The sequence below is a fragment of the Chlamydotis macqueenii genome, chromosome Z (assembly GCF_036417535.1).
Source record: "Chlamydotis macqueenii isolate bChlMac1 chromosome Z, bChlMac1.mat, whole genome shotgun sequence".
Lineage (NCBI taxonomy): Eukaryota > Metazoa > Chordata > Aves > Otidiformes > Otididae > Chlamydotis > Chlamydotis macqueenii.
In genome coordinates this window covers 35,096,527-35,123,900 of record NC_141593.1, presented here as the reverse complement: position 1 = coordinate 35,123,900, position 27,374 = coordinate 35,096,527, and the positions used below count along the sequence as shown (strand labels likewise).

Sequence of the window (27,374 nt, the reverse complement as noted above, 5' to 3'; positions counted from 1 at the left end):
TAAAAGTCTGAACCGCACAGTCTGCTGCCGGCGCGAGTTTTACTGGGTTTTCGCGCTAGACGTTGTAATCCGGTCACAAAACAACGTCAATCGGAAGGGTCCTCCGGAGGTCGCGGCGGCCCGCAGCGCGACGCCCTCTACGGTCAGCTCACACCGCTCAGGGCCTGCTCGGGGCGGGTTTTGACCGACCGACCGACCCGTAAGGCGACGCCCGCCACCTCGCGGCCTCCGCCCCCGCATACGGCGCGTACGGCGTACAGCGAGCGGGTGGGCCTCGCGCAGGCGCCCGGCCTCCCCGCTGGCTTCCGGCCTCCCGGACTACACCTCCCAGGAGGCAGAGGGCCGGACTCCCGGCTTGCCTTGCGCGGCCTCGTTTCCGGCGATTTGCGGGAGGTGCCCGTGGGCGCGCGCGCGAGCGGTTTTGGCGGGCGGCGGCAAGAAGGCGGCGGCCGGTGCTGTCCGCCTGGTTTTGGCGGTGGGCTGCCTGGCGCCATGGCCGCCGACTGGAAGAGTGACCACCTCTGGCTGTACGCACTGGCCCTGGGCTTCGATGCAGAGGCCGAGGGCGGAGGCTGCCAGCTAGGAGCGTGAGTACGAGAGGGGAGAGTCGGGGGCGGGAAGTGGGGGAGAAGAAGAAGAAGAAGAAGAGGGGGAGGGGAAGGGGCGAGGTGGGGGGGGGTCCCCTTTTGCGGCCGCCAGCTGCCGAGCAGGGCCCTGGGTTTCACCCAGGAGTCCACGCCTCAAGGCGGGGGTGGGGGGGCGGTGAAGGGCCCGGGGGGCGTTTCTTGTCGTGGCCGCTGAGGGGGTGGTGCCCTCGGCGATGCGAGGCAGAGGAGGTGCCCGAATTGCTGGTCCAAGTCTTTGCAGGGAGCGGGGACGTCTCCAGTTAGATCAAAATAGGCTGGAGGATATATATTTTTAACTAGGCAGAAAATAAAGCATTCTGTGTATAACTTGCAACACTTTAATATAAAGCAGTGTTTTGTAATCTTAAGCGTGTGTTAAAAATGCTGTGTTAATTCGGTGTCCTACTTACTTCTGATGTAGCTGTTTATTTGTGTATTAGGAAGATGTTTGATATAGCAAACAACCGTGCATTTCAAGTCATTACCCTCTTCTTGTTTGCTAAGCTGGATGTGTCCCGTGCAGCAGAAACTTTCAGGTAAGTATTTGGCTTGTGAGGTTACTGTTATGCGCATAATCAAGAATATGGTTTATGCAGTTGCTGAGGGGGGTAAAAGTAATCTCTTGGTGAATGCTGTGGAAGAACATCCAGACAGAGAATTTGTTTCCTTTGGATCACAACTGTGTAATGTATGAGAAGCTTTGTCTTAATTAAAGTTGTTTCTGATAGTATCTGCAACTTGGCAAGTTTGGTGAAAACATTCATTTCCCTGACCAAACAGCAAGTAACATTTCCCAGTTATGGATTGCTGCCAGGATCTTCAACATGGCAAGAACCCCATCTTCCTTAGTGTTTTAAATCATATAGGTGAGCTTTTTTAGGTTACACATTAAAGAAATGGCTGGAGAAAGACCAGTGATATGAACATTGTCAGCTTTCTGACCCTTTTTTTCTCCCTCTTTCCTCCACCTGAGTTAAAAATTGCTGCAGACAAAACTGTCTCTGATGTAGTCTGTAATTAAGTTATATGCCAAGAAAATCTTATAATTTAACAAATTTTAGCGTTTCTTGGTCTAGGCTATATTCCCTCATTTTCTGGCTCCTCCAGGAGGCATCACTAAGAAATCTTTGTCTTAGTCTTGTTCTTGTAGTGATTAATCAGCTAACTTAATATTTGAACTTGTTTTGAAATTGCTTTTTCTTCTTTTTTTTTTTTCTTCTTTTTCCCCATCCTTTTTAAATGGAAAGAGACTGTTCCTTTTCAGTAGGAAGCTTCGCAGATGCTGAATTTAGGAAGAAGTGCTATATGTGGCTAAAAGATATTGCAGTGAGTATTGTGAAGAGTGGAAATTGATGCTCTCCTGGTTTCTGTGACCTCACTTTTTTTTTTTGAGAGAATACATAATGCTTTTAAATAAGAGTTTTAAATAAGGTTATATTAACAAAGAATTCAATTTTACCTTGTGTCTTACTTCACATAGTTTATGTTAAACTTGTTTGAGGAAAAGATTATGGCATCGTGGAATTTAGATGTCAGAGACTTAATCTCAGGTCTTAAAACTGCTCTGGCTTGCTTCTGCGTAATGATATTTGATTAAACAGAGGTCTGCAGGGTTCCTCAGCTCTAGGTGAGAATAATTTACTTCAGCTGGAGAGGTGCTTAAGTTGCCTGGGAAGGGGATTATTATTGTCAAAATGGTTTCGAATATGTGAAAAACTTAACCTTAGTCATTCCTTGTATATGGGGAAAGGGACTAAAGTTTAAGGCACGCTTTCTGAAGGAAAAGACACAAACTAAAATTGATTGCTTCAGATATCATTGTTTATTATGTTATCTTCTCATGTTGCTTTTGTTTTAATGATAGTTCTAGAAATCATATCTTTAGGTATCACAACACTTATTTTTTTACTCATGATGGACAAGGTAAAAGCCAACAACACAATGCCTTTGAGTAAGATAAAAGCAGAACAAAGTACTCTGATTAATGACTTCACTAGAAAATATGAAAGAAAACTTGAATGTTTTTTCAAAGGTAGGGGTTACCACTTAGGAGTGAGGAGGGCAGAGTTTTCTAACGCTTGCCCACCAGTGGTTTCGTTCTTTGCATTGAAACTCTGTTTTGTGTACAGAACTAGCGATGGTGGGGGAACACTCAAAAAGATAAGTCACTTTGGCTGCTTAGGGTAGATGTCAGCTGTTGAGGCAAAGTAGTTTAGGTTTGCATCAGGCTTGCTATCAAGTAGGCTGCAATGTTTTGGTACTCAGCTAAATGTTTGATGGTTGTTGTTTAGACTTTGTTTCTTAGCTTTGTGTTTAAAACCAATTTCACTTTTCTAGAATGAAGACAAAAACTGCCTTCCGTACATTGCACCTTCTTCATTTGTTTTTCCTACTGGTCCTAAATTTATTCAGCTATTATATCAGTTAGCAAGATATGTAGTGATTTCTGACATGAAAATGAACTACACAGGTAAGCTGTAGTGGAACAATAAAAATGCTTAATTTTTTGTGTTTGACAGTTTTGACAGTCTGTCAAGTCTTTAATATATGCTGAGAGCTTCAAGTAATTCTGAGCTCGCTACTGGGTTCAAAATCTTCCACAGAGTTCTGTGCACTTGCACTGAGCTACTGCTGATAGATCAGTGCAGGTTGTTTTGCTTTCTGTTGCTTTAAGGGTCTTGCTCCAAGGTTCATCTGTGTAACACTGTACACTGTTAGACGCACAAGCACTGGTTTGGTCCAAAGTATTGAAAAGTGTATGCTGTACTCTTTCTGACAACTTGGGGAGTTGTGAAGGATCAGAGTTGTCTATTCTAGGCGTCTTGTATAGTTTTGGTGACCTAAAGGAAATGAAAATGTATACAACAGAAAGAACTGACAAAAAAGATAATACACTGCATACTCTTATTTCAGACCAGGTAAAATGGGCATCTTGATTTGTGATTCTTTCAATTCAAACTAGGTAGATTACAAAGTTATCTATTTGCTAAAAGTGAATGATATAATCCAAACATTAACTTTCATTTAGACACCGATATACCTTTTGCTGAAGCTGTAAAATCGACACCTGAGGATATGTACATGGCAAATGCAAGATGTAGAGTCGCATACAATAAACTTCTGCAAACTTTTCAAAAGGAAGATTTTGTTATTCAAGAATATGAGAAAAAAGCACAGTAAGTATTACATTTAAAGAAGTGGAGTTTTTTCATAAAAGCTAAGTTTTGTGTGTCTATTTTTAAAAAGATTTGAGGAGGCTGCTTCTGCTTTACATCAACAGTTCTGTAGAGCTTCTCCCCATTTTTTTTGCCCTTTGCCTACTTTCGTTGACAATTCTAGTGTTTGTAGGGTCTTTTGTGAAGCATGGTGGTCTAAAGAAATAAATTCTTCAATTGGGAGATGCTGTATTTTGGAAGATATGGTTACTTGAGCAGTAAAAATCCTCAGGGAATTCTGCGTTTATAGCACTATGATTTCTTAACCTTTGAAGGGTCGTGTCTTAGAATATAACTTTTTCAGGATGAAACATTTGATCTTTGCTTAATTATTGTGGGACACATTTTATTTATATTATTTCACCAAAGTTACACAATAAAGAATAGGATATGCAAAGCATTCCTACTTTGAGAAACAAGAAGAACTTGAACTTTCTGTGCAGGCACAGAGTTATATATCATTGGAATTTACAGAATTTGGGTGGGATAGTTTGCATGACTGGCGCACTGTCATGGACAGTTGCAAGCTATTCAGTAACTGGTAGAAAAGAAGTTTCACTGTAGGTAAAAGAGCAGTTTCAGTGCATCTGGCATAGCTTGGTACAAGAGGAGCAGTCTGTTTCATGCCTTTGGATCCAAGATCAGAGGGTTTATCATCAAGGGAGACCTCATGGTGAGTGTCTGCTATACACGTCTTCCTCTGTGCATGGGAAGGTGTATGAAGCCTTCTTCAAACAAATCATACACACCTCAGACCTGCAGGCCTTGATTCTTATAGAGGACTTCAACTTACCCTGGTATTTGCTGGAAGAGCAGAAGGTCCGTTAGCAATCTGGGAAACTGGAGTGCCTTAAGGATGACTTTGTAATGCAGACACTGGCTGTGCTGAGTTGGAGTGGTGCTCTTTTGGACTCACTGTCTACAAGTAGGAGAGACTTTTCTGGAGATGCAACTGACAACAGGAGCCTTATGGTCACTGCAGCAAAGACTGTAGAACTTGAGATCCTAAGTAACGTGAGGAAGACGTGGAAGAGTAATGACACTGATCTTAAAGAGCAGATTTCCACTTGCTTAGGGAACTACTAGGAGGTATCTTGTGTAATGCAGAAGGACTGCTAGGATATTGTCAGAGATCTTTGCTGAAGCTCCAGCAGGGCCCATCCCCTTAAATGGAAAAAGAAACAGACATAACAAGAAACCAGTCTGGTTAAAACAATGAGCTAGTGGTAGAGCTCAGAAACCAGAGCAGCAGCCCATTAAATATGGGAAAGGGGAGTAACTCCCAGATATAAAACCAGAAATATTTCTCAGGTGTGCAGTGATGTAGCTATGAAGGCCAAAGTTCAGCTAAAGCTCCAAGATCCTGGTAAAAGCCTCAAAAAAGGCTTCCATAGGGATGTTATTAGGAAGTGGAAGTACATGGAGGATTTAGGTCTGCTTCTGAATGAAATGGTAAGTTAGGTTAGAAGGGTCACAGGCTGAAGCCAATGCCTTCTTTGCCTCAGTCTTCACAAGTAAGGTCAGTATCTTGGTCTCTGTACCAAGAAGTAATGATGAAAGAAGCAACAAACCACTGACAGTAGAAGAGGGTAAAGCGCAGGTTCATGTATGCAAACTGGACGTACACAAACCTTTGCTACCTAATGGAATGCATCCAGGGGTGCAGAGGTACTTACTGGCATCATTTCAGAACCACTGTCATCTTTGGAATGAAGGCTAGCTAAAGGGGTGAGCCCAAAGGGTGGTAGTGCATCAAAGTCTAACTGGTAGCTGATCATGAGTGGAGTTCCTGTGTGGTTGAGACTGCATCTTACACTACTCCTTGTCTTTATAAGGAATATGAATTACAGGATTGAATGCAAACCTGCCAGGCTTGCAGAGGATGCCAAACTGTGAGAAAAAGTAGGTAAACTGGAATGAAGAGCCGTTACATAGAGAGACCTTGCTGGGTTTGGAGATTTGCCAGACAAAAATTGTGTGAGGTTTAACAAAAATCTTTGTCAAGTCCTGCATCTGAGATGGAATAATCCTCAACAGTAGCACAGGCTTGTGGGTGGTGGCTGGGGAAATGAGGAGAATCAGAGATGAGAGTAGTGTTGGGCCACAAGCTGAGCACAAGTCATCAGTCTGCCCTGGTAGCCAAGAAGATCAACAGCCTCCTAGACTGTATGAAATGAGGCACAGCCAGCAGATCAAGAGATGTATTTCACTCTACTTGGTGATTCTAAGGCTGCATCTGGAACACTCTATTCAGTTGTCATCCCCTAGTTGAGAGAAACTGAAAGACAGGAGATATTCTAGCAGAGGACAACAATGGTTAGAGAGTTGGAGAACTTGACACATACTCTCTTCACGAGGATGTATGGTGACAGGACAAGAGGCAACATGTGCAAGGTGCTTAAGGGAAAACTCCATCTGGATTAAAAAAAAATAATAATGTGAGAACAATTTAACACTGGAATAAGTTGCCTGGAAAAGTGGTGGAATTTCCCTTGCTGGAAACATTCAAAACTTGTCTTGGCAGGACCATAAGAAACATAATTTAAGGCTCTGCTTTCAATAGAAGGCTCAACAATATATTTTCCAGAGGTCAGAGTCTCCTAAACTTCTCTGATTTCTGTAATTCTGCATCTCCTCCTTAGCGTGCTAGGGAGATGTTAGTGCTCTTACTTACCTTGTGAGTGGTACCCATCAGAAACAAAGTTCTCTATAGTTTTTTCGTTCTCAACAAGGCATCAGAACTTCAAAGAGTTCTAACTCCTTTAGAATCCAGCATGATTCAGTATATCTGAAAATAAGGCCACTGTGTTTTTACGTGCTTAAAAATTTAATAAAAGCACTTTCACAAAAGAGCTATGCTGGTCCAACTGCTTGTACTCCAGTATTCTATTCTCTAGTTTGTTTAAACTGAAGGATTTGCATACTGTACAATTGTTGGATATATATATATATGTGGACATTTATATTGATACTGTAGATTTTTAGTAACTTCATTATTGTTCTTGGATCTAATAAAAGCCATTCCATTGCAATAGAATAAGTCACAGCTTAATTGCTTAATTTACAGATATCTTAGTGGCTTTCCTGGATGTCTTTCTGTACAAGGTCGTAATGAGGAAATCAAGGATAAGGTTTTTTGGCATGGTCCCAAAACCACATCAGTATGCAAATTTGGAAAGAATGAGCTTGATTGTAAGGAGTTCTGAGAATAGCAGAGTAGAAACTTAGAATTTTTTTTTAAATTTTTTTCTTTTAATTTGTGGTAACTGTTATCTTTTTTTCCTAGGCTTTTAATTAAAGAAATAAACCAAATAAAGTCTGAATATGCAGTCCTTCAGATGCAGTCTTGCAAGTAAGTGATTTTCATTGTAACTAAGTTAGCATATGTAAAACTGATTTCTTAATCAATTTTATGAAATACGATCTATGATTTCTTTGTAGTCCACTTGAACTTTTGTTTTGCATATAGGATGAAACAAGAGGACCAAAACAAAACTGACAAAACTGAGAGAATTCAAAAGGTGAGTGGTTTTTTTTTTTCTGCTGTTGTAATGTACTGTATTTTTTCTTACATTTTTGCAACACTTACACTCAGATACTGTTATTTCCACTTACCTGCCTGTGAGTATGCTAGCCCTTTCATGTGCCTTTATGCTGTTTTGATACTCTGTCATTATAGGCATTATGGAAAACATTTTAACGTAGCATTTTTGTCCTTCTTGCCTATTAAGGTCCGCAGTATGTGGTCGCTTATAATGGAAATGCTTACATCACTGAAAAAGGAAAAGGAAGTTGTGGATTCTGTACTTGATGTACTTGAAGGTTCTGTTGATCAGTGCGTTTTAGACGGAACTAATGTTGTTTTCAGTGTTCCACAGCTGTTGGCTCACAGAGTTGAAAGTGACGTACACCAAGTAAGTAATTCTTGTCCTTCTTCTTAAACTGTATTTTTTTTTTATAGTCCCCAGGTGTGTAATTAGATGTCTTTAAAAAAAACCCAAAAAACTACTTCACAGATTATAAGAGATGATTGCTTGGGGATGGAGAAAAATAAATCGAATTTGTATGTAAAAGTTTGTTATAATTATGGTGCTGTTTTTTATTGGTTATGCTTTTAAAGTTCAGGAACTGCATTGGTGTCATAGTTTAGCCGCACTCAGGTCCAAGCTACACAGTCTCTTGCTTACTCCCCTCACCCTCCAGTGGAACAGGGAAGAGAATTGGTAAAGAAAAGAAGGCAAAACTCATGGGTTGAGATAAAAGCTTAGGAGAATAACAGAAGAAAACGAAACAGAGATGGAAAACAAACAAACAAACCCCAATAACAGAAAACACTAAGCACATAATATACAGTACAATAGCTCCCAGCAGATCCTGATGCTCCGCTCCCTCCCAAGTAGCTGGAGGCTCCCCTCAGCACCCTCTCCACTTATATACTGAGCATAATGTCCCATGGTGTGGAACAGCCCTTTGGCTAATTTGGGTGAAGTTATCACAGTTGTTGGCTAGTGAGTAAACTATCCCAGCTGTGTCCCCCAGCCATAGGTGCCACCAGCTCCAGATCCTCTCCTAGCTCAGGTGAAAACTAACTCTATCCTAGCTGGTACCAGAACGTTATCCACCCCTTCTTCCATACTGTCTACATCATGCCCAGATCCTACACCTTCCAACTAATCATGACCCTTTTTTCTGTCTTTGATGTACATGTATATACACATACAGATATCACTCCCTTAGTTTATGGGCCATCCCTCCAAAAGATCTGTTGAGTTCATTTAGTCCATGGCTTTGGGCTCAACCTGTTGTAGTGGTCTCAGGGCAGGACAGTGTTTGCAGTGTTTGTTCAGTTGGTGTATCTGGTGCAACTGGTTTATGTTCATGGTCTGTAAGTTGGAGATGTTACTCTCAAGTTGCGGGTGCTAGTTGCTAAAGCCAGTTCTGGTTCCATCACTGCTGCATTTCGCTTAATTTTGTCAAAGTTCATTCTTTGTTGATCCAGGTGATTCTTACTATAATACCTTTGATATGACATGAAACAGCTAGAGAAGTAATGACATACAGTATTATACACTAATTAACATCATACAGTTCAAATTATTGCAGTTATATGCAAGACTATCTGGAGGCTGTTTTCGCCTAAAATCAGATCTCCTTTGAGGTACACATCAGACTTCCCCATCCTCCTGCATTACCCACCAAGTACACGTGCATGGGTTTGCCTTTGCTCACGGGAGGAATAACTCAGACTGTCTTCCCCAACATATTCCTTACATGCACCACAGGGACTCTGTCCCCTTCTACAGTACATAGAAGTTTGGATTTGGGGGGGGGCAGCTCAATTGGTGGATCCCTGAGTGTTGACTAACCAGGTAGCTTTTGCTAAATGTGTACTTCAGTGTTTGAACGTCCTACTGCCCATTGCTCTCAGTGTAGTTTTCAACAGCCCATTGTACCTTTCAATTTTTTCCAGAGGCTGGTGTGTGATAGGGGATGTGAAATACTCACTCAATGCTATGCTCTTTGGCTCAGGTGTCTATGAGGTTGTTTTGGAAATGGGTCCCATTGTCTGATTCAATTCTTTCTGGAGTGCCATGTCACCATAAGAGTTGATTCTCAAGGCCCTGGAGAGTGTTCTGGGCAGTGGCATGGGGCACAGAATATGTTTCCAGCCATCTGGTGGTTGCTTCTATCGTTGTAAGAATGTGGCACTTGCCTTGGCGAGTTTGTGCGAGTGTGATATAATCAATTTGCCAGGCTTCTCCATATGTAAATATGGAGACAGGGATATAGAGGAACCATCATCAGCCATCGTCCTCTGTACCACAGAGGCTTTAACTGCTTTGCTCACTTGATTGCAGCGCATTTCACATTCATGGATAACCTGTGCGATAGTGTCCATGGTCAAGTCCACCCCTTGATCATGAGCCCGTCTGTATGCTGCATCTCTTCCTTAATGACCTGGGATGTCATGGGCCCACTGAGCTAAAAATAATTCACCCTTGTGCTGCCAGTCCGGATCCACTTAAGCCACTTCAATTTTAGGATCCACTTGCTGGTTGTTTACTCTTCTTCAGTGGCTCGACTCTTGGGTATGTAGGCATCTTCATGACGTACTTTTACAACCAGCTTGTCTAACCAGGCAGCAATATCTTGCCACACTGCAGCAGCCTGAATGGGTTTCCCTCTGTGCTGCCAGTTGCTCTGCTTCCATTGCTTTAACCACCCCCCCAGGGCATTTGCCACCATCCATGAGCCGGTGTAGAGATAGAGTTTTGGCCATTTTTCCTGTTTAGCAATATCAAAAGTCAGCTGGATGTCTTTCACCTCCACAAACTGACTCTTGGCCTTCAGTGGCTTCTGCAACTCATCATGTAGAACTCCACACAGCAGCTTTCCACTTTTGATGTTTTCCTACAATACGACAGGACCCATCAGTAAATAGGGCATACCACTTCTCATCTTCTGGTAGGTTGTTACATGGTGGAGCCTTTTCAGCACGTCACCTCTTCCTCTGGTGGCATTCCACCAGTCTGTGATTACTTCTAATCCCTGGGTGATTGGGGTTTCCTATTCAAGCCCGTTGTGTGAGCAGTGCTACCCACTTACGCCACTAACATCGTTTGCATGATGCGTAGAGCAGACCCTCCCTTTGAACATCCAGCCCAGTCCAGTTGGGGTGCCAGGAGGAGCTGTGCTTCCATACCAACCACTTCCGAAGCAGCTCAAACTCCTTCATACGCTGCCAATATTTATTTTTCAGTTGAAGTAGAGTGGGCCTCAGATCCTCTGTATCCCCAGCTCCAAAACCCAAGGGGTCGACCTCACGTTTCCCCTGGTGTTTTCTGCCAGAGACTCCAGGTAGGGCCATTCTCCCCAGCTGCAGCGTAGAGCATGTTTTTTACCTCTTGCCCTGTCTGGACTGGCCCAAGGGCTTCTACATGAACAATCTCCTGTTTAACTTATTCAAAGGCTTGCTGTTGTTCAGGCCCAATTTAAAATCATTCATCTTTCAGGTCACTTTATACAGAGGGCTTACAGTCACAAAGTAATTTGGGATGTGTATTCTCCAAAAACCCACAACACCCAGGAGAGGTTTTGTTTCTTCTTTATCAGTTGGTAGAGCTATAGCTGCTGTTTTGTTGACCACATCCATTGGAATCCAACAACATCTATCTTGCCATTTTATTCCTAAAAACTGGATGTCTTATGCAGGTCCTTTGACCTTACTTCATTTTATGGCAAACCCTGCTTTCAGGAGGATTTTAATTATTTTCTCCCCTTTTTCAAAAGCTTCTGATGCCGTATTGCCCCACACAATTATATGATCAGTGTACTGCAAGCGTTCTGGAGCTTCACCCTTTTCCAGTGCAGTCTGTATCAGCCCATGGCAAGTAGTGGGGCTGTGTTTCCACCTCTGGGGCAATCGATTCTAGGTATACTGGATGCCCCTCCCAGTGAAAGCAAACTGTGGCCTGCAATCTGCTGCCAACAGGATTAAGAAAAACGCATTAGAGATATCAGTGGTGGCATACCAATTGTCTGCCTTTGATTCCAGTTCATACTGAAGTTCTAGCATGTTTGTCGCAGCAGCACTCGGTGGTGTCACCTCATTCAGGCCACAGTAGCCCACTGTTAACCTCCACTTTCCACTTGATTTTCTCATTGGCCTTATGAGACTGTTAAAGAGTGAGCAGGACTTGCTGATTACTCCCTGGCTCTCCCATTGGCAAATCAGCTTATGGATGGGGATCAAGGAGTCTCAGTTGATATGATACTGCTGCTGGTGCACAGTGGTGGTAGTGATCAGCTCTTCAGCCCTCAGCGGCCCCGCAACAGAAGGATACTCTGAGAGACAAGGCAACATGGACAACTGTACAGTTTCCTCCATCTCCAAAGCACCTACACCAAAAGCCCACTGGTACACTTCTGGGTCCTTGAAATGCCCCCTTCTGAGGTAATTTATACACAGAAGAATGCACAGAACATCTGAGCAGTCACTATGGGGTGCTTTTGCTACTCATTCCCTGTTAGGTTCACTTCAGCCTCTAGTGCAGTCAGCTGTTGGGATCCCCCTGTCACTCCAGAAATACAAATGGGTTCTACCCCATTATATCTTGATGGCATCAAGGTACATTGTGCACCAGTGTCCACCAGAGCTTTATACTCTTGTGGGTCTGGTGTGCCAGGCCATTGGATCCAGACAGTCCGATAAACTGTTGTCCCTCTCCTCCACCTGGCTGGAGGCAGGGCCTCTCTAATCCTGGCCACAGTATTCATTGTTCATTTCTTTTAAATATGCATCAGAAGTTCCTTTGATAGGGTCAGAACCAAGGCTATTCCTTCTACTCTGCCTACTGGAGACTGGTGCAGCTATTTTCCAGAGAGTACCTCTATTTGTAGTTGTTTTTCCCCTGCAACTCCTCTACCTGTGTCTCTAGGGCTGAGGTAGGTTTCCCATCCCACTTCCTCATGCCCTCCCCTTGGTCATGTAAGGTAAACCACAGGTCACCTTGCCGTGTGTACAGTCTCTCTTGAGTGGGGTAATGTTTACTCCTAATAGCTGAAATACTGGCCTATACCCGTGGGGAATAGGACATATCCTCTTTGAATTGCTGGAACTGCCGGGACAGTTTCTCCACAGCCGAGACACAGGCCCATAGGGAGGAAGACCGACTTTCTTCATACAGCCAGTTCATCTGCTGTTTGTTTCTCCGTCTTTTCAGGTCATAACTGCCAATGAGCTGGCATATGGTGATGGTGTGCTTAAACCAAGCTTCTGCCACATTTGTCATGTGCACTTGACTTCATCTGAATCTTTAAATAACTGCTCATAGTCTGGGTCATTATAAATGACCTCCAGAATAGCTAATTCCCTCAGGTACTGGATGCCCCTCTCCACGGTGACCCGCTTGCCTGGATGGCATATTACACCCTCCTTGAAAGGATACCTTTTCTTGACACATGACAGGAGTCACCTCCAGAGGCTGAGGGCTTGTGTCCCTTTTCCAATTGCTTTATCAATGCCTGCCTCTCTAGAAATGGACCCCGGCTGCCTAGCTTCTCTGCCCTCTAATTCCAGGCTACTGGCCCCATTATCCCAGCACTGCAGCAGCCAGCTGACAACGTGCTCACCTGGACAACAGCTGAAGTCTTTTTGCATGTCTTGCAGCTCACTCAGGGAGAGAGATCGGGTGGTTACTGTCTCATTTATGAGTTCTTCCTCTGAGGAAGAGGAGGAACCCTCCTGCTGAGTTCTTCCTTGGCATGAAGCAGGTAATTCTTCCTCCTCCTGTCTTTGTGATGGCCCTGCTTCAGAGTAGTCTGTCTCCTTGCTGACAGGGCAGTATGTTTCTTCCTCCTGCTCCCTCTTAAGAGAAAACTTCATCCCTTAGTAAATGAGCTGACTTCTACTTCCAAGTTTCCTTCTTGTGTACAGGGGCAACTGATACCAGCACAGGTTCATTCTCTGCTTCAGCTGCAGTGCCTGTCAGTGCGGTTTGAGTAGCTAGAGTGTGGGTCAGTATGTTTTCCCTTTCTTACTCTTGAGGGTGCTGCATAACATTGAGCAGTGTTTGGTAGATACGAGCCAGGGCCCAGCAGAGTGCAGGAAGTTGTGCTTTGTTAGAGTAGCCGCAACAGTTTTTTGTTTTGTTTTTTTTTTTTTTTTTTTCTTCTCTCAAATATTCTGTCACTTTATCAGGGTACTTTAGTAGTTCAGTACTAAAATTCCAAATTATGGGAGGTGAAAAGTTTTCTAGATACCTGCCCATGTTCCCCCACATACCGTGCCACACATGACTACCTTGCCTCAGGGCAGATCTCTGGAGGATATTCCTAAAGAGTGCTTTTGTAACCCTAAACAAGACTTGGCACACATTCAAGAAACATAGCAATAATAAGCTAGCTTGAATATCCCCCAGATACTCAAAGTTCTCAAGAACTGTTGTAACTACCCTGGAGGTGAAAGAGTTGGAAAAGTCATCCACATACAGATACTGACTTATCTTTAAAGCCATTGATGTTACCATTTCATAAATTGATATTGCATAGTACAACGGAATGATAATTCTAATAATTTTCCCTGAAGTGATAAACAACACCCCTGGGAACAAATAGTACATGTAAGAGTGCAGATAACACAACAACATGACCAAACACTGCAACATCATGGCCAGCAACTAATAACCAGTACAATAAGGGTGTATAACAAATTTTGTTTCAAGCCAGTCAAGTCAGATCTGTGGTTATCTCAACCCTTCGTGCCTCACATTGAGCACCAAAACAACTGCTGTAGTTTAGCCCTGCTCAGGGCCAAGCTACACAGTCTCTCTCTCATTCCCACCCCTGTGGGACAGGGAGGAGAACTGGTAAAGAAAAGAAGGCAAAACTTTTGGGTTGAGATAAAAAAAAGTTTAGGAGAATAACAAGAAAACAAAAGAGATAGAAAACAAGCAAACCAACCCCAATAACAGAAAATACTGAAGCACATAATTTATAGTACACACAGATCCTGATGCCTAGCTCCTTCCAAGTAGCAAGAGGCTGCTACCTTCAGTACCCTCCTCACTTTTATACTGAGCATGATGTCCCATGGGATGGAATAGCCCTTTGGCTAATTTGGGTAGTTATCCCAGTTGTTGGGTAGGGAGCAAACTATCCCAGCTGTGTCCCCCAGCCACAGGTGCCACCAGCTCCAGATCCTCTCCTAGCTCAGGTGAAAATTAACTCTGTCCTAGCCTAATTTCAATTGTTAAGTCTGCTTGATTAGTACTTGGGGTTTTTTGTTGTTTAGACATTAAAACTGACTTGACCAGTTTAACTATTGCTTTAACTAATGGACTTTTGTTTCTAGTGTTTAGTACATGGTGCTGTTTAGTGTTTAGTACATGCTGCCTGACACATCTTTTGGGGCAGTGAGTAAACAGGATACCTCTTAGCTGTATAGGCAACTTTCAGGCAGCTGATTCTAGGAAACTAGAGTGTGTTTTTGAAAAATGAAACAGTCAGGAACTGAGTCAAAATACAGAGTAGAGCTTTGTATCCCTTCTTGACTGCAGAAGGTGTAACTTTCAGATACTGATGCTGTTCTTTTTTTTTTTTTTTTCCTTACTTACTACACTTCAAGCTCTGTACAGGAAATTTATATGAAGCTGAAAAACTGAATTTCTTAACAGTCATTCAGCTATTAAATGAAGCACTGAGGACATTGAGAGGTGAACATTGTCAATCTGAAGTAAATCAACAACTTCAGATCATTGAGGATAAGGTTACAATCCAGAAAAATGTACTAGAGGATTTGGAAGCAAAAAGGTAATTGTCTGGAAATTTTCTTTAATTCCTTTTTCCTTAGTCTAAGGATCATATTTTCCTACATTGAAGTCTTTTCTAAAATTATATCATTTATAGTGGGAACATGTTGGTTAGCTATCTGATTTTTATTTTTTTTCATGTTGAGTTAATCAGTTCTGGGCTTAGGGAAAGTTTGTGTATCTTATTGTGTAGATGTGTATTTTAGTATAGTTCTTCCAATTCTACCTAGCAGCTGCTTTTTAGGTTGTGAATTTTAGTTAATTCTTAGAGCATGCACAAATGCATGAATAAGTTGATACATACCAAAGATTTTGCAAGGTAAGGGGAATATGTAATACTTTCCATCTTTATGGAGAATTGTTATCTCCACCAACAGATGTGTTATGTTCATTTTCCATGCTCGTGTGTTACAGGCTAAAAATGGAGCAACAGCATAGTGTGTCAACGAGTGTAAACATTTCTACTAACCAGGAAGACTGGGAAGTGAAGTGGAAAAGCTTTCTCGGCCTGTGTCCTTTTAATCTGATCTTAGATCAGGATCTGGTGAGTAGTGTTAAATTTATCTGATTCTAGGCAAGAGAAAGGATGAAGGTGAGATAGATTGTACGTTTAAGCTAGTGTGTTCTGTTGCAACACTTAACCTTTGTATGTAAGATTAGGGAATTAGATAGCACAATATAGCAGAAATTACTTTAGGAAGTAATATTTCTTAAGATACATTTGACTTAATAACAGCTGTTGTCTTAATTTGAGATGGGAATGGGATCATCTTGTCAAGACAGTAGATCAGTGTAGGAGTGAGCTTTTTGGTTTTGATTTTGTCTGTGTCCATCTCACTGTGGAAACTGAGCTTTCATGTGCTGTTGATCTGAACATCTGTTGAGTTCTGTTTTTCCCTTTTAAAGTGATCTGCTTGATGAATGAACAATAACTTCTGTTCTGACACTCACACTGATCTGAGGTTATACTCTTGCCTAGCTATCCAGCAGAGAGGAAAAGTTTAATGTTGAGTCTGAAAGCTGGTTTGCAGAAAAGCCATTGTAAACAGTTGTCTGTTAATTGCTGTTGAGATGCAGATTTTTTTCAGCCTGCTTCTGTAACTTTTTTTCTTTTGAAAGAGACTTGATTTTTTGAGAGCTTCGCCACCCTGTTCTTTTACTTTTCCAGAAGATGATGAAGGTAGCATGTTTTGTCAATACCTGGAATCAGTTTCAGGTGGGTGAACACGAGCAGCTTCTTTTCCTTCTCCCCTCACTGCCACAAATGTTAAATGTTACTTGAAGTTGAAGACTCCATGCTTCCATTTGCAAGTATCTTTGATAGTATCTGATAATCTGGCTCTCAATGACTCCTTGTCACAATTGCCTTACATTTTTCAACCTTATCATATCTCAAAGGTTCTCTGAAGCTTTGATGTGGCAAAAAAAATGCTGGAGCTGTTTGGTATTTTGTTGTTCTTGCATGAAGGATGTTGAGACAGATTTCCATGTACAAAGGTTCATTCATGGGTTCTTGAGAATACATTCACTCTAGCAGTAAAAGTTGCTTCAGGTTGGAAGAGTAGTAAGAAAGAGAGAAAGAAGATAAAACTTTTCCCTTGGCCAACTGGGAAAAGAAATTTAAGGTGTCCTCCCAGAGGAGCATCTTTCCCTGGTGCATTCTGAAGTACTCCACAGTAACTGTGCCATTTGATTGGGACCTTACTTGGTCTATGTGTTGATTGCTTTCAGTCATTTGGTTAACAGTGCTGATGAGAGCTCACTTTGATCAGACATGGATGTTGCACATGCTAATTGGTTGATGACCTGATTCTATTTTATTGGATAGTGCTTATTGACCAAGTGTTGACTGTCCCTGTATAGAGATATAAATTAGAAGCTACAAAGCAAGGGGGAAGACAGCTTGAATCATATGTCATTTGCAGTCCATTTTAGGAAAAATGACATAGCAGATGTGTGTTGGAGTTTCAAGGTGCAAAGCAAGGAGAAGATCCTTTTGGATACAAAGGTGAAATTAGTGCTCCAGCAGTCTGAGAGTACGTAGGTATAAGGCTAGAAATGCAAAGGAAAGGCTACAGAATGGCAAATGGAAGGTCATTTGCCTTATAAATTTCAAAGATTAAAGCACTGTGTAATAATGCTGTGAGCCTCTGGTAATGTCAGAAAGCTTGAGACAAACTGGTGTCTGTGGCATGCTCTCTACTCTGTGATTAAGATGTTTGATCTGAGAATCCAGCCAGTTAGAAAAATAACTTTCTGCATGTTAACATTGTAAGCTTTAAAAAAAAAAAAAGCTTAACCTCACTTAACTTCTTGAAGTGAGCTTGGATTTTGGAGGTGTTGTTGAGGTAATACAAAAGGAAATGCCACCTATGTTTGTAGAGGCTGAAATTTATGGTTAGTAGAGAACTACTGAGGTTAAACTTCATCTGTTTATCCAAATGATATGCCAGAATTTATCTTTTTGTTCTAGAGAGTCCTGAGCTGAGTTATATGTATCTCTGATAATGTGCAAAACACTTGCTTACAGTGTACCTTGCCTTGCTTGAACTGAGGCAGCATTGACCAGAGATTAGTATGTTTCTTGATAAATGCAAGTGATGATGGTGGAGAAAACATGGGTGGAATTTCGCTTTGCGGAGTTGATGTGCCGTGCACTTGATGTGTATGTGGAGAGGAGGGGATGATGATGACATGTGGCTGCGATTGTAGTTTAGTGGAAGGTGGCATGTGTGATTGATATGTACAGGGCAGCAGATAGAATCATGCCTCTTGAACATGTGTTCAGGAACAACACAAGTAGTTGCTGGCTGCTAGTGGCATCTGTGACTGCAGGTGGTACCTGAGCAAAAGGATTGATTCCACTGTCCTGGTTATGTATTAATTTCTTTTTCTTGAAGTGTTCATAAAGGTGATCCTGTGAATAGTCTACAGAAGTGGTGTGAGTCACTTGTGTCACCTGGGAAGCCCGAGCAAAAAAAATGGAAGCAATAATAAAGCTCTTTGCTTGCTTTTCCAGATGTTTGCGACTCTACTAATGAAGTGTGTTATGATGAGAAAGATGGTGAGACATCGGAAACTGTGATGGATAAGTCAACACCGCCACCAAGATGGTATGATGTTAATGAGAAATTGATAAAAAAGCAGTGGAAAAAAATAGAAATTTACTTGTTGGAGCTGAATATATTGCATTCCTTGATCCTTAGTGGAGTATTTCAGTAGCCCACTCCTTACAAGTCACATCTGCCTGATTTAGTAAGGTAGTCCTAAAGTAATTGCTGCTTTCTCCAGCTGGTGACTGATCGATCAACTAGTTGCTGCTGAATAGGATGTGCAGCAACCAAGTTGCAAGGTTTTTATCTTGCTTTTTAACTGTGTTCTTTGAAGTTTTAAGAGGTGAGTGGAGGAAACAATTCTGCTTCTCAGACTGGGTTGCGGTAGGCGTATATATTTACTATAGCCTGAGAAAGAAAGAACAGACATTCACAGGAGCCCTTCTTTTGTTATTTTTAAAAGAAAAAAACAACCAAAACCAAACAAGCAAAAAGCTTGACTCTGAAGCAGAATTACTGTGCTAAACATTATCAACAAGGCTTTTTTAATTAATCTTCTAAAATCACTTTGTTCTGTGACTTCTCTTACTACAGTATCAGCAAAGGATAGAACACAAAACAACTATATTCTGAAAAGTTTTGGCCTGTTTGTCATTTACTTAGTCCAGCAAGGTTTCATGAAATTTTGAATAAGACTGTATTTCATAATATGTCTGCTACAGATACTTAAAAGTTACCTACTAGGAGAGAAAGGGAATTGACAAAGGAAGGTTGTCCTATACTTAGACATCAGTAGATGTAGTTGCATATAGGTGTCAAAAGTTGTCCAAGTAGTTATCAACTAAAGCAGATTTCTCTCTGTGACTTCGTATAGTGTGGATTTTTGTCTGGTTCTGGTTCTAAAGACAGATACCAGCAAATATGAATATTTTAAGGTGTATTCTTCCGAACAGGTGAGGACTGTACTTTACCTTTTAGACAGCTATGCAATTAGCACTATGCTTATCAAAAATGATAAGACAGAAGTTTTTGGTAGCCACGTGATTGTTAAAAAGCAGTAAGTTAATATAGGAATAGACCTTTGCATGCCAGAGGCGATTCATAGGAAGAATATCTAGGGAAAAACATTGACAAGTCTGCAGAAGACTTTCCCGTTATCTTTGAGTGCAGAATACAGAAGACTTGTTTACAAAATGTATCACAAAATAACTTATTTTTCTGTTTGGTAATCAAGGAAAAAGTTTTGTAGTTTATTAATTTTGGGAGGCTGATACACAACTAGGGCGCAATCTGCTCTAATTGTCACATGTTCTCCCTATACTAAAATTGCCTTCTGATGACCGGGACGAACTGAGGGAAATCGTAACGGACAGATACGGGGCACACAATACGTGATGACCTTCTACTAAGACTCACATGCCACTTGTTTAATCTGCCTCTTAATTTTTTTTTTTTTTTCCCCCCTCTCCTCTCCCCCACTCACCCAAGGATCTCTTCAGTGCCTTTGGAGTTGTCAAAAGCATCTGAAAACAGAGACGTGTTAATTGAAAAGGTTATTCTTCAGTAATTTCCTACCTGTCAAATAAGTTAATCTCATGATATTTTGCTTTTTACATTGATTGAAGCCTAGACTTAGTATCTGGGGGGAGGGCAGTAATTTTTTGTTCCTGTTTGTTTTTTTTTTTTTGTTTTGTTTTGTTTTTGTTTGGTTGGGTTTTTTTAAGTAATATTTTTACAGATCTGAGTCACTCCTGTAAAACTGTAAAAGCTGACTTAAGTCATGGACTTAATTAAACTTTGGGAAAGGACAGTGGGAAGTAGGTGCACTTGCACCTGACCTGCAGTACAACATACAACATGTCACTGATTGGCTGCTTACTTTCTGAAAGTCTTTGTTGTGAGCAGTGGTCAGACTTTGATGTTCTTCTATTTGTGTGTGAAATTAAGGGTTTTAATGTGGCCTAAAAGCAACTTGGATGTACAGTTGTCCGTTGCACAATTGTTCACTATAGTTTGTTCAAGGTAGTTGCAGTTGAGTCATCTGTGTTATACTCAACACTCTATCCTAGCCACTACTTAGGTTCTACTTTAAATATGATTGTCAGAATATTTTATGTTTAGTTAGAATTTAAGACTGAAATATTTTTATTGACTAAACACTAAGGCTGTTGCTGTTCAGAATCTGTACAGCAGCTTCTGTGTGCTAATCTTCTGACACTTGAATTTGAAACTTCTAATAATTCTTGTGTATTCCTCTTGAAGTTGCATACTGAAATGTGCAAGGAAGAAGAGAAGCCTATGCTTTCAAGGACCTTAAAAAATGAAAAGGATGAGTCTGGCACTTCAGAAATGCTGGAGAATGCAAGCGATCATGTTATCCAGGCAGAGTCTCCTGTCAAAGAAGAAGACCTTCTTAAGAAAGCCAGAGATGATCTGGCAGAAGAGGTTAGGAAAAGTTATTTTTAATATTTTTTCTTTTAAAATAAATGATCGTTAAGTTCAGAGAACAAATTACTAATTATATTATAAAATGCCTGTCATAATCCGCGTATGTCAAAAGTTACTTTTTTTTCTGCTAGATGGTAACGTGTCACTAAGTTTTAGAGGTGACTGCCCAGTTAAGTCACTCTGAAAGCATGGAGCTTGTGCAGTTATCCTACTTATAAACCATGGTGAATAGCACTTTCAGTAGAATTGAGGTACAATTTTTAATACCTCTCATACTTTAATCTATGAACAACAGCATGTATTAAGAATTCAACAGTCCTCTTTTATTTCTGAAGTTATGCAGGTTATATATTTAACAGGGGCTTAACTGCCGTAACAGACAAAAACAAAGAGGTTATAATTTTGCTTTCTCAGGATTTGACCTTCTCTAATGTTCTACAGGTTGCAAAAACAGTCGTATCTGAGTCTCCTCAGAGTGATGAAGGGAAACGAATGGCATTAGAAGATCTCATTAGCTCGCTGGCTTCTAACCCATTTTTAACAAGGAAACAAATTCCCCGAACTCCAGAAAATCTACGTAAGTCTAAAACTCTTTTTATAATGTTTCTTGATTAGAAATGCGATTAGTTCATTGACGTTGTACATGTCACACAAGAAGGAAAAGGTAATTATTTCAGTGAAGCTGCAAGTTATCCTAATGGCTCACTCTGTAGCACAACATTGTAGGCCTAATAAGATGCAGACCTAATAAGATATGAATACTGTGAATTTGATTTAACGTAGATTTTTTTCCCTGTGTAGAATCCCCTTTGTGCTGAGGAAGAAAACTAGGCATAAGCAATATAAAGTAGCTATACATCTTCTTTGTATTGCTTGTGTTACTGAAGGGACAGAAGTAAAACAGATGGATTGACAGTATGAAAGTACTAAATTTTTACCTTGGTTTGTTCCATTTAGTTACTGACATTAGAAGCTCATGGAGAAAAGCTATTCAGGCTGAGGGCTCATCAGACACAGAGCTGGCTCTAACTGAAGTAATGGTAGAAGAAACTCCAATGAATGCTGGACCTGTAACGCAGAAGGCGGCAGACTCTAGATTAGCTTGCTCTACGGCTGCATCTCTTCTACCTGACTTTAATCCTCCCTTGACAGAAATGAAGTCCCATTTAAGTTCTACAGAATTTAGACCTCAAGAGCACATGGGGATAAGTCATATCACTGAATCTCCAGTTTTGGGAACATCTGGAATGCAAGAGAGTGAGAGAACTGAAGCACAAGTATTAAAATGTAATAATTTGCAGAAAAGTTCTGTAGAAGATCCGGAAGAACAGACTTCTCAATATGTGAAGAAGAGCATGAATAGTCTGGATATTTGGTCAGAAAATGATAGTAGAACCACTGTCCTACCTTCAGACCACTTTCAGAATTCCTTAACGGATGGGATGCTGCACTACAATGTATCTTCATTAAGTTCTACCAATTGTAAAGCTGCTCACTTGGGGATATTGGATGAGACACTTCCAGAAGAACTTGATAGTATAGATTCCAACAAATCTGCAAGCTCAGGGTCTGATTTGGATGTAATAGACAGTGCATGTGTAACAGGTGGTTTAGAAAATAAGGGAGACATTAAAATATCAAAGCTAGATCTACAGTCCGTTTTCAACAGAGATAAAGCACTGGAAAAGACTGCATCTAAAAGTGAAGATGAGCTGCATCAAACACATAATGGAGGTGAATCTGGAAGTTGTAGATCAGACATAAATCTTTCACCAGAAAAAAGAGAAAGAGATGAATTATGCAGACCTCTAGAACTCTTCTGTTTGGAGGAAGAATTTACCAAGGCACCATCACCAAAATTTCTTAATGAAAGAAAATATTCCCTGTCATCTTTGCTGGTATCCTGTCAACATCTGGAGGAAATGGCATCAATGGTGCATGAAGTCCCGTTAGACTTAGTTGATAAATTGAAGGGTAAGTTCCCATGTACTTTAGCAACAAGATTTTGTCCATTCTGCCACTGGTTAAGATATCATAAGTATGTGAATAGCTGAACCCTATTGTGGAAGTGTAAGGAGATGGATTATTTATATGCTTATTCCTTATGGAAGATGAGACATAAAATCAAAGGAAGCATGCTTCCTTCAGTTGTATCAGCATCTTGCAGGTGGGGGAAAAGGTGCTCATCAGACTTTAAAAAAGCACCTTAAGGTGCATTAGCAATGGAGTAATCTGAAGTTAAATTTTGGGAATTCACAAAGTTAGTTTGAAATAGTGTGTTTACTCTGAACAAATTTGGCTATGTAGAGATATGTTGTAGGTCGTTGGGACTTTTTTGAGTTCAGTCAGGTGTTCACAGTCTGTAATACTTTATTAATATACTTTCTATTCTGAAATATCCTGCATTCCAGCCTGCCTGCCCCCTCGCCCCATTTCCAACAGAAGCGTTAACTTTGTTTAACCAGCAGAGCAGTGTTTAATTACATGTGGGGTAAACTTTTGAAATGCATTAGTAGAAATCAGCCAGTAATGGTTATACACAAGGCTTTCACCAAAACAGATGGTATTTAATGAAGTACTAGGAATTTAACACAGCAAGAAGTAGTGAGATGTATACTTTGTGCTAAGGCTTGTTGCAGTTTAGCTTCTGCTTAAAGTTGTGGTTGTACTGATAGCAGGTGATTTACCTTACTTGGAACAGTTACCAAAATTTCAAGTACCAATTCATTAATTTTTTTAATATACATTAAACACTTCTGAAGCAGTATTTCTATAAATTATTTTAATATTGTAGAATACTAACTAATACACTTTTTCTTCCAGGTAAAGGGCAGTTGGATGAGAAGCCGGGCATGAAGGAACCATCATCAGGATAGAATTTGTAAAGCAGAAGCATAGCTGTAGCAGCGCAATTAAGGTTCACTTCAGAATGTGGTATCTCCTACAAGCACTGCCCAGATGGAGACGTTGCATTCCTTTCTGCTTTTGTGGAGACTGTATTCCAGTCTCCTTGTTTAAGATTGTCAGTTGCCTGCTCTCATTCTTCTGATTTCCTGTAATCCATGGTAGTGTTCTGTGTGCAGCCCATCATTTCTGTACAGAATGATATATTCCTTTTTAGGAATATTTTTTAAAATGTCAGTTGTTGAGTAGAAATCATAAGCCTATAAAATGGGAAAACAAAATCTTTGGTGTCTCTATTTCGCTCGCAATCTACCTCCCGCAAAAAAAAAAAAAAAGAAACCCACCCAATTTTTACTTGGTGCTCCACATTAGTTGGATTCTTCTCTCTTAGTGAGACTTCTGGCTGATATTGCTATCAATTCTGGCTCTTTATAGAGGCTACTATCTTTTTATAAACTTCCACTGAAGTGCCTATTTTTTCCAGACGTGTTTTTACCTGAAGTTTCTTAAAAATTCCTACTTGTGGTAGCACTAATGCTATTTTATTTTCAAGTAGTTGGTATACATTTATGACGTTGTGATGTAAGTAACTGATCATACAGATTGTGGAGGAGTGGCAATGTAAAAGTTAAGGTTCTAGCAGATAAGCTTCCTGTTGTACCAGTACTGACTCCTGTCATGATGTGTTTACAGTGCTTTAAAGCATTGCTAAGTAATATTGTTTTTATGATCTGGCATATCTTTCTCCTCCTTCTTTCTGAAACAGTTGCAAATAGGTTTGAGAAGAATTTCCACCTGTATTTGACATGCTCCTTATAAAGCAGAATTTGACCAGCTTTATGAAAAGAGATTTATGTGGTTGGTTGTAGAAGCTGTAATATAGCTGCTAACATGTTAACAGCTAAGAGGGAGGTGCTTCTTACTAGCCCATCTACATGTTGATCTAGTCATGGGCAGACAGCTAGAGAATCCTAAGGTCTGACCTTGGCTGTCTGGAACAGGCCCAGCAGTGTTCCTTGCACACCTGGGTTCTAGAGCTTGGTGCTGGTGACTTCACAAAGGTTCACCAGGTGACTGTCAAGGGTTTCATGCCATGGTCAGAAGAGGCTTGGAAGCAGGACCATGGAGATGTGGTTGGGACATCACCAGAGGAACCTGGGCATACTGCCCTAGGGGAGAATCTGGTCAGCTGGGATGTGTAGTACGGTCTGCACCAATGTAATGTGCTCTGTCTCTGCTTCTGGAGCTTCCTACATCATCTGCCGTAATTGGCTTCAAGGACTGCTGCTGAAGAGTGGGGTGGTTTTGGTTTTTGGTTTTTTTTTTTGTTGTTCTGCTGTAGAGCATCTGCTGGGAAAGACCTGAACCATAACTTTTTCTCAGTGAACATGTCTCCTAAATCACCTATACCTTCACATGTAGTTCCATCCTTGAAGAAGTGCGTTTGTCAGCTGTGCTCCTGTGGGTATGTACAAGAGATTGGGGAAGAGAGCTTGGAGTCGTGGGTACTTGGCTAGCCAGCTGCGCTGCTCTTTAGGGCTGCAGTATTATTCACTGTTTTAAGTTCTATGTGAAAAATTATACATAAAGATATTGTAGAGCATTTTTAAAGCTTTAAAACAAGAAGTATTTGTCCCCATTCTGCTTATTCAACCATATGGCTCTTGTTTTTTTTTTTTTTTTTGTAGGAGTAAACAAATGTCAGGGAGGCTTCCCATTTTTCCTATTTAGGTAGATTACATCTCTAAGAGGAGAGCTTTCCACTTTTTGGCCATGAACTTGCGTTTGACTGGGTATTACTGGCTTTGAGGCAGTGTTTCAATGGAATACAAAGTGATACTTCCTCTGTGAACATGTGCATGATACAGGGGTAGAGCTTTACAAATGAAAGAGACAATGGAAAATACCAAGATTCATTAGTGGTTCAGTTAGTGTTAGACTTGTGAATGTACGCAAACTCTTTTTCTCGAAAGCAAATTAGCTTTAGGCCCTTCAGCATTACATGCGTTCTCCCATATTTGCAGGTTAAGAATAAAATTATTATAAGGGGAAAAAAAAAAAAAATCTTTCTGACCTGTTCAGATGACATGCCTTAGTTTGTTTTAAAGCTACTAAATAATTTTGAAGAGAGTTTAAAAGTACAAAGTCCCCACCCAGAGTTTCTATCAGGCTGGTATGCATTGTTGTTATTCATCATGAGTAGCAAGCATGTGTAGTCCAAAGAGAAAACCAATAGAAATCTTGATACCAAGCAGATTATAAACTGTATTTTTGAGTACTTTTGTCAAGCTCTTATTTGTAAGGTACAAGTGCATCTGCTCCCTTCGTTCCTCATTCTTGTATATATCATTCCTTTTAAAAATCAATATACGTGTTCCAGAGAGAAGTAACAGTGATTTGATTATTGTGTTAGAGAACTGTGCTATCAAGAACCTAAACATGCAGCACTGAGATGTGGATGGAGAAGGATCCTATGGTTCTAATCAAGTAATGTACTGAAGTATAGGTCTGTCTTTGAGGCCTGCAGTAATCTTTCAGATGCTAGATGAGCTCCAAGGGTAGCTAAATGTAAGGATGTGGATAATACCTTGATCATGTCCTGTAAGAAAAATTAAACTGCATTTTGGGTTGCTACTACATTGACAGTTCTGGATTAAGAAGTGACAGCTTAGAATTTTGAGTTTCTTGTGAAGACCTGGCCTCAGATTCCAAGTAATAAATATATAAAAGCAGAAATTATATGCTGGTGCACCTTAGAGATCTTTACTGCTTGCAGATATGTGCAACACTATGGGTTTTGTGTTTTAAGTAGTAGTTGTCCACTAGTTTGTAATGGATACTTGGCAAATTTTTGTTAGGCTTATATTAGAAGGCCATTGTAATTATGTTGAACTTGATGATAAAATCCTTCTCTTGCAGAGCGATGACTTACTAATTACTGAGGGGGAGTTGGGAGAACAGCAGTGTATTACCAGTGGCTGCAAATACAACTTTGTATATATTTCTGTGACTTCTTTAAAATAATATACTGGAAAGGAATGGAGTATTCATAATGTAGAGTGTTAAGTGTCTGAGGTATCTCTCCTGAAGTACCATTCAGAAGTACATGCTGATAAGCTTGGGAAATTAATTTTCTCATTAACTTCCTAGTCAGAAGCTAGTCTATTTAGCTTCCTAAGAATAAGGAATTTGGGCTTCTGAAGTTAGGTGTGCTGGATTGTCACTAGCTAAAGTACACAGTGCGAATACCTCACTTTCCTCTCCAGGGGAGAATGTGCCATAATTTAGTACACCACTGCAGAGCAGTCGGTATTTCACAGTCTAGGTTTACCCATCCTTACCAGGTGAATTCCCAAAGGACAGGTTTACGAGCTTCTGTACTCCTTGGTCTCTTTTTTTACTTTGGAAGATTGCACTATCTCTTCTTACCAAGGCACTACCTATTGCTCATAAAGGTATGGTGAGGTGTCTGGAATATCTTTCCTCCAAGTATAATATCAACTGGTACTATGTTTGGTAGTAGCATATCAAATAACGTGTAGCTATAACAAAACATAGATTACTGTAACTTTTGCAAGATGACAAATAACTGCAGTCTCTCCCATGTATGTTCTGTCTGTACTGAACATACATCAATCTATTTTTATTGAGAAGGAAAGCTAAAAGAACATATAATTGACTGTCACTAGTTTAGTGAGCATTGAAAAATAGCAATACAGTTCTGTCAGTGGATTTCTGCAAGTAATGGGAGAAGCAATCTCAATTACAAGACTTAATGAATAGCAAGTCCCCTCTGTTAGTTGTGTAGCTGCTGCTTTT

The 27,374-nt window shown here is 40.7% G+C and overlaps 2 protein-coding genes and 1 non-coding gene across 3 annotated transcripts in view; all 3 read left to right on the top strand.

The window, feature by feature from the left end:
• The first annotated feature begins 421 nt into the window (after window positions 1-421).
• HAUS6 (HAUS augmin like complex subunit 6) lies at window positions 422-23,838 on the top strand. Its single transcript, XM_086770950.1, has 17 exons — window positions 422-587; window positions 1,067-1,162; window positions 1,874-1,952; window positions 2,964-3,096; window positions 3,655-3,802; window positions 7,128-7,193; window positions 7,311-7,362; window positions 7,573-7,755; window positions 14,967-15,151; window positions 15,565-15,694; window positions 16,270-16,366; window positions 18,170-18,263; window positions 19,692-19,755; window positions 20,466-20,648; window positions 21,093-21,228; window positions 21,609-22,625; window positions 23,475-23,838. The coding sequence occupies exons 1-17, from the start codon at window positions 493-495 to the stop codon at window positions 23,525-23,527; spliced, it is 2,811 nt and encodes a 936-aa protein (XP_086627076.1). The 5' UTR covers window positions 422-492; the 3' UTR covers window positions 23,528-23,838.
• On the top strand, window positions 19,464-19,593 carry LOC147596303 (small Cajal body-specific RNA 8). The gene has a single exon (XR_015261530.1).
• A 1,105-nt stretch (window positions 23,839-24,943) lies between the features above and the next one.
• SAXO1 (stabilizer of axonemal microtubules 1) overlaps window positions 24,944-27,374 on the top strand; it is a 38,360-nt gene continuing 35,929 nt past the window's right edge. The window contains exon 1 of the mRNA XM_086770951.1: window positions 24,944-25,020. Coding sequence (XP_086627077.1) covers window positions 24,944-25,020 — 77 coding nt within the window. The remainder of the gene's footprint in view (window positions 25,021-27,374) is intronic.